Source organism: Eufriesea mexicana, unplaced genomic scaffold, assembly GCF_001483705.2.
Source record: "Eufriesea mexicana isolate 0111107269 unplaced genomic scaffold, ASM148370v2 scaffold4599, whole genome shotgun sequence".
NCBI lineage: Eukaryota > Metazoa > Arthropoda > Insecta > Hymenoptera > Apidae > Eufriesea > Eufriesea mexicana.
Genome location: NW_016912603.1, coordinates 269,970 through 281,293, shown reverse-complemented (window position 1 = coordinate 281,293; position 11,324 = coordinate 269,970). Strand labels below are relative to the sequence as shown.

Below are 11,324 nucleotides of genomic sequence, written 5' to 3'. Positions count from 1 at the left end.
TTTTATATTTTATTATTTGAAAATATATTATATTTTATTATTTGAAAATTAACTTAAACACTTAATCTATAACAAATTTTAGAGACACCAAAGTTGCTACAACCCCTGAAAAAAAAGTAGTTGAAGAAGAAAAAAAAGTAGTTCAAGAAGATGAAGACTCAAAAGCATCTGAGAATGGAGATGCCAAAGAAACCAAAGAAAATGGCTCAAATGAAGAAAAAGAGTCAGAAAGCAAGGAAGCAGAATCAACAGAAAATGGTGATTCTACAGGTAACATCGACATTGTATTAAGAAAATAAATATAGAAATATAAAGTTCTTAATTTTTTGATCAAATATTTAATAAGCATAAGTACATACTTGATAACAACTTTATTAAAAATAAACAATTTAAAATTATATAATTGAAAACAATAGAGGACTCAACTCATACTTATAACAACAGTATCAAAATATTTCTATCTGTAGATGCTTCCGTTGATAGCTGTTGCATAAAAAGGAAATCAACAGCTTTAAGTGAAACAACAGAAGATGCTGCCAATGATGGTGCCAGTCCTGAAAAGAAAACAAGACTTGATGAGAAGTGTGCTGAAACGGAAAGCAATGGGGATGCAGAATCTACGGCCTAATATTTTTTATGTTTACTGCAGATTTAATGTATAGATACAATTTTAACAGCTAACAGAGAAGTCACAACACCTAAAATTTGTTATCCATGCATCGTCATGACAGACGAGCATTAAAAACAGAAACTTCAATATTGTATTAATGACTTTTTGTGTTCAGACATTTATGTGTGTTTATTGCAACCGTTTTTTATGACTCTGATTGGCAGTAGTATATCTCTACAATATCGTCATAAATTACCATTTTAGATTACTACCATTCATGTTTCCTATATTTTCCATACTGATGTCCATACATAATAAATATTTTACGCACAGTGCTAAACTTATAAAATGAGAAAAATATAAATAATAATATATTTCTGATACATAAAAGTAGATAATGGTGTGGTGCTTGAGAAAGATATTTATGGAAAATATTCCATGCATAATTCTTATTCTTTCCGATGCACAGACATGAGAATACATAAATACCTTATATCGAAGATGAAAGAAACAATATTTGTTTGCAAATCAAAATACATTCCTGAAATATCTTGAAGCTGGTCCAATGTTTTTTTCTTTTTTAATTTTTTGACGAAATATGCAAATTGAATTTTATTTGTAATTTGTGACAAATATCTTTTCATGATATATATATGCACATGTGTACGTGTGACTTACAATTCAACCTTGAACAAAAATAGAAAGAATAATTAGATAAAGTATTAAGTGTTTGAATGCACTGTGATTAATACAATATATAACTTGACTGATTTGCAATTAAAATTTAAACAGTTTAATAAAAAGTATGTACTTTTATTAAATGATCAGAATATGTCATTTTTAAAATAATTCTTCTATTACAATAATGTAGGGTGCAATTTATAAATATTTTGTATTGAAATGTTAAATATGTGTAATAACTTATAGAAAAATACTGGTGAGTAAAAAACATTCAATGTTATTTGCAATAACAGTGATAGGAAATGCTGCGTTAATAACTCACTTTAATGAAAAGGTGCACATCTAAAGTTTGAAGTTTATGTGTGATTAAAGTAATACAATTATATACTTTTAAACAATAGAAAAGATGCAAAAATTAAAAGCAATCTAGTATATATTATACTAATATGATGAATTGGTTTATAATGTTAAACATAAAACTGCAACTATGTCATTATTAGTCTTCTTTAGTTACTATTTAGTACAAATTGTTTTCATACAAAGTACAATCAGAATAATCGTGTAATTTTATTTCTTATGTAATAAATATTGGCAAAATTATATAAGAGTACATAAAAACATATCTAATGACAAGATAAAGTTAATTTAAACACAGTGTTAATGTATTTATGTTAGCCTCTATATTTCTTATAATTTACAAAAGATATAAGATGGTTGTTATTAATAAAACTATTTGTGTACAAAATAATATATTTTTCGTTGTATATAATATTACAATTGATATATAATGCATAATAAAAGTTCGTTTGTAATTAATTTACGAAGCCTTAAAAACATCAACTTAACACTTTAAATAAATCTTGTTTATTAATTTCTTAATAATATTATTATTATTATTAGATATTTATTTTAAGAAAGCTATAATATTTTGTATTTAAAAATTCATATATTTGTATATTCATGGTTTAGCGTACTATTATAGTTTCGCTTTTTTATATTACGTTAAGTTTTTCTCAAAATATCTAATTGCATTATTTTAAAATTGATATTTGAAATTTGAACGAAATTATATGATTTACCTGTATGAATACAAAATCGAAATCTTTGATTCATCCAATACAAAACACTATTGTAATATTACTTAACAAGCATGTTTTTTACATAATACATTTTTTCTTGTATATGTATACACATGAATAATTACAATAATTTATGTTACAAATAAGATGAAAATTTTATAAATATTTTTAATATTTACAGAAATTTGAAAAAATATTTTCAGATAATATATAACGCCATCTATAGGGAAAACGAGAAATTTTACAGAATTTGACTAATTGAGAGGAGTGTAAATACCCTGACGGTACATTTTGTTTATTTGAATTGTATGATTAGTATTTAAACATACAAGTTTATGGCATAGTGACACATTTAAAAACTAATTTTATCTCATAGTGTTGTTTATATAATTATATAAAATGAATACAAAACCGACCTTTTCCAAACCTGGTAAGTATAATTTTTTCTAAGTTAGCTATCCATACATTTAAAATTAAATTTTTTTATATAATAGAAATATATTTTTCTTTTGATTACAAACGATTTTTAAATAATATTAAATGTTTATTTAAATTTATGTTATAAATTTAGTTCTAGCATATATAATTATTATACAACATAACCTATAATTTTAATATTTATTTTATATACTATGCATTTATATATGCTACATTTACATATGTTTATATGCATATTATATTGAAAAGAAATTTACATATATTTCATAATTTTTTAAATTATAGGAGATAATACATGGCAAGAAGATAAGCCAGATATAGAAGCCCATTCGTCAACACAATTTGTATACAATGCACACCATTCACTTGCACTTAATATGCAACGTCAACGACTACCCATATTTAAGTATAAGAGTCATGTCATTTACTTACTGGAAAAATATCAGACATTAGTGTTAATTGGTGAAACTGGATGTGGAAAAAGTACGCAACTACCTCAGGTATGTTCCTATTTTAGAATCCTTTTCATTGCATAGGAATATAAAATTTAAATAAATAACATTATGACAAATTTGTCTATATATAATAATGTTATTCTACATAAATTGAAGACATTTTACAATATAATGACATGTTGGTACACACATTTTTGCTTTTGTAATTATTATGTAATATATATATTTTTATAAAGATGTTTTTAATATTTTACTAATTTTTCATTTCTTGTTTAAATTATTTTTTTTTCAACATTTAAAATAGGTGTATTATATTTTTATGTATTCGCAAATAATTATAATTTTGCATATGATTTTGTTAATTACGCTTCTTATATGTATTAAATTTACTTATTTATATTTTATTTACATAATATGAATACAGCTTTAAAAAACCGCGTTTCATCTTGTGCATTCCGTCGTCGCCATTGCAATAATATTGTTAAGTAAGCTAATAAATACTCTGTCGCTGCAGCGGCGACATAATAAGATAAACTATGACTCCGCTGTTGCCACAGCGCTGACATCTAGAAACTGAAATGTATTTTAAAAAATTTAAATAAAATATTTTTTAGTTTTTCATAATTGACTCTTTTGTTACATTGTATAAATTATTTCATGTTTAAAAATTGCTCGAAGTGCAAAGAGTTAATAGAAATTTCAATAATTTATAAATTTGCGCACGCGCTGTAGAAAGATTGTATTGTATCGTCATTCTATTATACTCAAACAAGATCCGACAGTACTTCATTATGTGTTCAAAATGTGATATATGTTAGTGAAATTTACCGGTACCAGTATTTTCGACGAAATTATTGTTAACAATTTAGTGAACTACCATGTTGTACAAGAAAATGTATTGTGGAATAACAGTTTTTGTGATTAGTTGGTATATTATTGAACAATTAAAAAAGGAAGTTATCTGACAACTGTGCCATTAACTACAAAAAAATGGTCATGTTATTTTGATAAACATTAAACTATACATTAAATGAGTTATTTAAAATGTTTTTTAAACATTCGAATGGAACATACTAACATGATATATTAATCGATTAAAATAGTACATTCGGAATCTGTAAGATTTCATGTAACCATGTAGAGTCACTCCACACTAAGCATCCTTGAATATTGCAATATTTTTCGTTGCGGAGTAAAGTACTGTTAATTATAATGATAATACTGATGAATTCATAATTATACACGAATAAAATATGGAAATCATCGAAAATAAATGAGTTAATTACGTAATGAGTTCAAAAGTTAAACGAATGTACCTTTCAACTGTGATATGCGAGTCATTACATCGAAAAAGTGAATATTACAATAATATTATTGTTTTAAAATAATAAATAAATGTGTTTCTTTTATTCATATTACATTAAAGAAGTATGTACAACTAAATTACTGATATAATAGGTGAAGTTATTGCTAATATCTAATAGCAGTGTGTATTACATTAATTAATTACATATCCATCATAAATGTAAATCCATTATAAAAAAGAATGTAATAATATAAGAATCATAACATGAATATATAACAAAATATATTTACTAATATATTATAAAAACGTGCCAAATTTACATACAAAATGTTTGGTTCAACGACTCTAATAAACAGGTCATTCCTTGCAATTTTGATAATATTGACATTATACTTCCTTGGAATGGACCTTTTATTGTATTCTAGAATACAAAATTATGATGTAAGACCTACACCAAATGGTACACAATATGTCTCTATCATACCATGTGATTTTAATCCGTTATGTACAGTGACTGTAAAAGGATTAATGCTTGATCATCCAAATTATTTTCTTTTGAGTCCTTTGGCAGCTGTTATGGATGATTTATTGCATATAAGCACTTCTTGGACGTGGGTGACACCAAATACAATCAGTTGTTTTCATGTATTAATAGCAGTGATGGCTGGTAAATGTGTTTCCAGTGATTTATTATCTTATAGACGCTTAGGTGTAATACTTTTTCAAGCAAGAACATGGTTAGATGATTTAGATGGACATGTTGCTAGAAAAAGAGCACATATTGATGGTGAACGATCAGATGTTGGTTCAACTGGTTATATCGTCGATGGAATTTGTGATGCTTTGGGTTGTCTTGCTTTAATTATTGGCCTATATCAATTTCTTGCTCATAATTCGACTAGACGTGGAGGATATGATAAGCTACCACAACTTCCTGTATCTTCAGTTCTAGAACCTGGAAATGTAACTTCGAAAACTTCAAATGCAGCACTTCGTAATATATTACTTATGACCGTCCATTTGTTCCTCACCAGTGCCGCCTGGAATCGATATATATCTTTATACCAAGATCTTCTTGAGACTGAATATAGAACACCTTCAATTAGTAAAGAACATCTTTATGCTAGACAGACAACTATATTCAGAAGCTTGTCCTTTTCGATAATTGTTCTTTGTTGGAAGTTTATGAATTTTCATGCTGTCATGGATTATCTACTTTTAGCAATATATTTTGATCGTATGCGAGAATATATCAGGCTTGTAAGATGGTCTTCATATGTTATTGTATTATTACTTGTCTATGTAACTGAATTTCATTTCTTACGGGCCTATACATATATACAAGATGTACCATCAGTGATTGATGAAGAAATATCTTCATCTGATGTTTTCACTCAAGGATGACAGTGTGAATTTTGGAAAACATTGTTTTCTACATTTATTCATTACCGGTGATACATAATAATTAGGGAGACTATTGTATCCTGAAATTTGCAAAGTTATTTGTCTATGAAAATAATATCTTGATAAAATTTTTTGTATTTTCTATTTTTCTGCATGTATTTTATATAAATACCAGACTGATATATGAAAAAATGTGTATAATCCTTTAAATGACAAGCTAATAATATTTTATTTTAACTTAGTTTCAAAATTTATAATATTAATGATTTGTTATAGCTAAAATTTTTAGATTATGAAATTCCAATCATTTGAGTTACTTGTATGTTATAATGAATAGTAATTTAATTAGAAAATTCATGCATTATTCTTTTGAAAGAAAAATTAATAGTAATTAGATTTAAATCATTAAATATTTAGTATGTCTGCCTCTTTGATTAAGTATTTATGTAGTACATTTTGTGTTTGCAAAAATGTATTATATTTATTAATTTATTGTTTAAATATCATGAATTACTAATTTCAGTGATATATAATTTTATATTGGCAAGATATTTCATATTTATTTCACTTATCCATGTAAGGGATTAATGTTGATATCTAAACACATAATGATAAAAGATAACATATGTTATTGGAAAAATCAATGGCTGTCTACTTATTCATTTTATCAAATTTTGTTAATGTACTTTATATATCTATAGAGCAAATTGAAATATGAAATTATAATTATTATGTTTGTCGGTTTTATCATTTAATCTAAATAATGACATGTAAGTTGCGTGTATTATATTCATGGTATAAATATGTATTTATGTTAAATATACAAATAATATATGTTGATATGTGATAATTATTATTACTAAGTACATCAAAGTATAATTTTGTATTTTTTACTCGTAATAGTTACGACCTTTTACCTTTTTGCCTTTTGCCTAGAGTTACTCATTGTTAGTTATAGCACTTGTAAGTTTGCCGAAGTCACGTTATAGACTTTTAACATACATAAGCTGTTATAACGAGCCTTCAATAAAATCCGATATAAATATGACATTATACCATAAAGAAGACATAATACATGTAATATTCTTCCACTACCGGATTATGCGCTAAGATTAAAGTTCGTAGGTTCTGTTCTTGATGTAGAGCTTCCCGCTAAATTTGAGAAGCGATAAGTGCATTTAACAATGTACTGATCAAATTTGTTAAATATAAACTTCAATTATTTAAGATATGGTGTTATTTATTGTTAGCCTCGCATATATTTATAAGATTTATAAGATCGTCGGTTACTACCGATGTTACAAATAAAATTTTATACTATGTATATAAATAAATTTTTTTTGCAGAACATATTTAATATCCACTTAAAAATTATATACCCAACATAAAAGAATTATATTATACAATAAGAAAAATAATTTTTACATTTACAAGGATATAAATTATAGTATAACTTTTTTGTATCTGTCATATGTTTTAATATTCCTTGTTTCAAAGAATCTTATTATGCTCTTTTTGTAGTATTTCTAATTTCTGCCTCTTATTATAGTTGATTAAATGAAAAAATTAGGTTAATATTAATAAAGTAAAAAGAAGTGTTTCAAAATCAGCATGTTTTTCTAATCCATATAATATTGGAGAATATGTTTACACCTTTTTAATCGATCTTTTGAAATGTGTAAAACAAAAATAAAATTACATCTGTTTAAGTCGTTACTAATAATTCTTACTAATATTTCTACCAATATACATTATTAATAAATATAAAATAACTATTGAATGCATTTTACAAGAATCGTTTAAAATAAAAAGTAACAATGATCTTAACCATCTCGACAAAAAATATTTTTCAAGGAAAACTAAGGAAAACTCTAAATTATTCGATCTTTACTTGGCATATTTTTTTCATATTTATAACAATAATGGAAATATTTATTATATTACTTTAGCAATCTTACATTTATTATTACAACATTTAATATATTACGGAATATTGTATATTTATTTTATAAAATGATTACAGTATCTTCTTGAAGCAGGATGGTGTGCAGATGGAAAAATGATTGGCATCACGGAACCGAGAAGAGTTGCGGCTACTTCCTTAGCTAATCGTGTTGCTGATGAACGTAATTGTATTTTAAGCACGGAAGTTGGTTATTCTATACGTTTTGATAACTACACAAATGAAACTACAAAGATCAAGGTATTATTTTAACTAAAGCAAGGAGAAGGACACTTCGATGTGTAATCTGTAATTATTACAAAATAATGTTTTTTTTTTTTTTTTTAAATAGTTTATTATGTTTAAGAAGTACATATAAGATATGTTGAATCAGCTGTAAGAAATTTATTAAATTACTCTTTTTTATATTGTTCATAGTACATGACAGAGGGAATTCTACTTCGTGAATTAATGAGTGATCCTTTACTAACAAGTTATTCCGTAATTGTAGTAGATGAAGTACATGAAAGGACACTTCTTACCGATATTATTATGGGACTTTTAAAAAAAATTATTCGGGTAATTGATAGTTATAAACTTATATATACATTTAAACTTAAATAAAAGATGCGTTAAATATACAAAAATTGTCTTGTTTCAGAAGCGAAAAAGTTTACGAATCATCGTTTGTTCTGCTACGGTCGATGCGGAACAACTTCGAGATTTTTTCAATGCAAATACAACGAAGGATTTGACGAAAGATACTGCGGTTATACTTACTGTCGAGGGTAGACTTTATCCAGTAGATATTTTCTTTATAAAAGGTATATTTGCATACGTAAATAAGTTAGTTCGCCATAATTAATGTATTATAATATATAATGTATAATATATTTTTATTTTCTACTCTGACTTTTTATTTGTTTCAGTCTCTATCTCTATCAGTTTTCTAGAATGATTTTCGATTTTGTACAATTCTTGCATCACGTATAGATTGATATTATAGTTAGGTTCGATTAATTTATTATATTTCTGCATTTTGTTTTAGAACCAGTAGCTAATTATGTGACCAGTGTTGTAAATACTGCTTTAAAAATTCATGAAAACGAAGAACCTGGAGATATTTTAGCATTTCTTACGGGTTTGGATGAAGTAGATCAGGCAGTTTCTCTTTTATCAGAGCATGCAAAACTCATAAAAGAAGGCAAACGTGTGTAGAATTTAAAATGATACCATCATCGCCGTTATTCTGTTACATAACTGTTGAAGGTTTAATATAGATCTTATCAACGCTTTGTATTGCTCTTTTTCAGTGAAACTTTTACCTCTGGCTATGTATGGATCTCTTCCGAACTCAGAACAACTGAAAGTATTTTGGAGAGCTGCCAAAGACACTCGTAAAGTTATCGTAGCTACGAACATCGCAGAAACATCTATCACTATTCCAAATATCGTTTATGGTACGAGTTTAGTACAATTTTATAAAACATTGATTTTATTATTTATGCCCTAAATAAAATATAATTCATGTTATTATCTAAATATAACAATGAAAATTTATTTAAAAAAATATATATTTAAATTTTAATCTAGTTATTGACTGTGGTTTTGTAAAAATTCCGTGGTATGAGACAGAAACACAGACGAATTCTCTCGTGATTGTTCCGGTATCCAAAGCTTCCGCGGATCAACGTGCTGGTCGAGCAGGACGTATCCGAACAGGAAAAGCATATAGGTATACACGTTGTGCAAACATTCAAATTGCTTAAAAATTTATTAATTATTTAATTGTTGGTTCATATTTTCATGTTTTTCAAAATTTCATGTAAAACCTAGATTGTATACAGAGGAAGCATATGCAGAATTATTTGAGACAACACCACCAGAAATGCAACGCTCCGACCTAGCACCAGCTATTTTGCAACTGAAAGCTTTAGGAATTGATAATGTACTAAGATTTAATTTTCCTTCTGCCCCACCAAGTAAAAATCTTCTCAGTGGATTAGAACTACTTTATGCATTAGGGGCAATTGATAGTAATGGAGAATTAACAACACCTTTAGGTATGACAATGGCAGAAATGCCATTAGAACCTGTTTTGGCAAAATCTCTTATAGTATCAGGTAAAATTTTTAATGAATTATAATGAAAAAACATTACAACTATGCATATAACATATAATTATCTTGATTTTATTGAAAAATTTATAAATTAGTTTCATTTGTTCATAGGTGAAATGGGATGTTCTCAAGAATTATCAACAATTTTGGCAATGCTTCAAGTACAAAATGTTTTTATAAGACCAGCAGGAGGTCAAGCTGCTATAAAGGCAAGAATAGCACATAGAAAGTTCGAAGTTGAAGAGGGTGATCTATTAACATTACTTAATGTATATATTGGTTATGAAAAAAATAAAACCTCTAGTTGGTGTCAAAAACACTTTCTTAATAATAAAGCGTTACGTAGAGCTACAGAAATTCGAACGCAAATGCATTCTATGATGAAGAAATTAAATATACCACTAGTTTCATGTAATGGTAAATTAAGCATAAGACAGAATAGTTTTACATATATTGTGAATTATAAATATTTTTTATTAATAGCTTTTTCATCGTTTTCTTTTAGGAAATTTACAACAAATTTTAAAATGTATAACCGCAGGACTTTTTCCAAAAGCGGCGTACTTACATTACACTGGAGTATACAGGACAGTACGTGGCTGCAGATATTTATATGTACATCCAAATAGTTGCTTATATACACTCCAGCAACCTCAGTGGTTTGTATAATAACAATAATTTATATTTTTATTGTAATGTTGATTTATATTAAATTAAATTTTTATCTTTTTGTTCAAGGGTACTGTTCTGTGAAGTTTTGCAAACAAATAAAACATACATGAAAGACATTACTGTGATACAATCAGAATGGTTACTAGAATTAGCACCTCACTTTTATGAGAAAACATCTCTTGATCCTATTTAATATAATTTTTATATGTATTTAAAATGATAATATATTAAAGAATAAGTTTAATTAATATAAAGTTTAATTTTAACACTTTCCTTTAAGTTAATAAATTTTTATGTAATAATACTAATATATCAATATATATATGTATATGTATATATATATTTATTCAATGTTTTTCCAAATTTGAATATTAGAACATCACAAACGTAGAGCCATCTATCGATAAAGTAGTACAATGTTTTTATCTTAACTAACACTAAACAAACTCCTTAGCTTATATTATTCTTTGCTCCTATCGATGTTACCGATGCCAAAAAAAAAAAACGACATACTCTGATAAAACCTGTAATTAAAGTGAAAAAAACAGATATTGAATAATTTTATATATTGAAAAAAAAGTTAGAGATAAAACGTCTAATACTTTTAATTTATTTTA

General features: G+C 26.2%; 3 protein-coding genes across 3 annotated transcripts in view; all 3 read left to right on the top strand.

Moving 5' to 3' along the window:
- The window catches only part of LOC108551573 (uncharacterized), a 2,728-nt gene extending 1,560 nt beyond the window's left edge, over positions 1-1,168 (top strand). The window contains exons 2-3 of the mRNA XM_017905793.1: positions 83-270; positions 468-1,168. Coding sequence (XP_017761282.1) covers positions 83-270; positions 468-628 — 349 coding nt within the window. The 3' untranslated portion in view covers positions 629-1,168. The remainder of the gene's footprint in view (positions 1-82; positions 271-467) is intronic.
- Positions 1,169-2,628: 1,460 nt separating this feature from the next.
- LOC108551569 (probable ATP-dependent RNA helicase DHX35) lies at positions 2,629-10,900 on the top strand. Its single transcript, XM_017905789.1, has 12 exons — positions 2,629-2,800; positions 3,094-3,308; positions 7,997-8,176; positions 8,354-8,494; positions 8,577-8,739; positions 8,964-9,125; positions 9,229-9,375; positions 9,509-9,650; positions 9,752-10,038; positions 10,147-10,452; positions 10,541-10,694; positions 10,774-10,900. Exons 1-12 carry the CDS (start codon positions 2,770-2,772, stop codon positions 10,898-10,900), a joined length of 2,055 nt encoding a protein of 684 aa, XP_017761278.1. The 5' UTR covers positions 2,629-2,769.
- LOC108551570 (Ceramide phosphoethanolamine synthase) lies at positions 4,897-6,015 on the top strand. The gene has a single exon (XM_017905790.1). The coding sequence runs from the start codon at positions 4,897-4,899 to the stop codon at positions 5,971-5,973; it is 1,077 nt and encodes a 358-aa protein (XP_017761279.1). The 3' UTR covers positions 5,974-6,015.
- Positions 10,901-11,324: the final 424 nt, after the last annotated feature.

Bases quoted from the DNA above. Each gene is read 5' to 3' on its own strand.
- LOC108551569 (XM_017905789.1), top strand. From the start codon at position 2,770: ATGAATACAAAACCGACCTTTTCCAAACCTG. The intron at 9,376-9,508 runs GTACGAGTTTAG...ATTTTAATCTAG, and splicing joins TATTCCAAATATCGTTTATG to TTATTGACTGTGGTTTTGTA. The intron at 9,651-9,751 runs GTATACACGTTG...TGTAAAACCTAG, and splicing joins CGAACAGGAAAAGCATATAG to ATTGTATACAGAGGAAGCAT.
- LOC108551570 (XM_017905790.1), top strand. From the start codon at position 4,897: ATGTTTGGTTCAACGACTCTAATAAACAGGTCATTCCTTGCAATTTTG.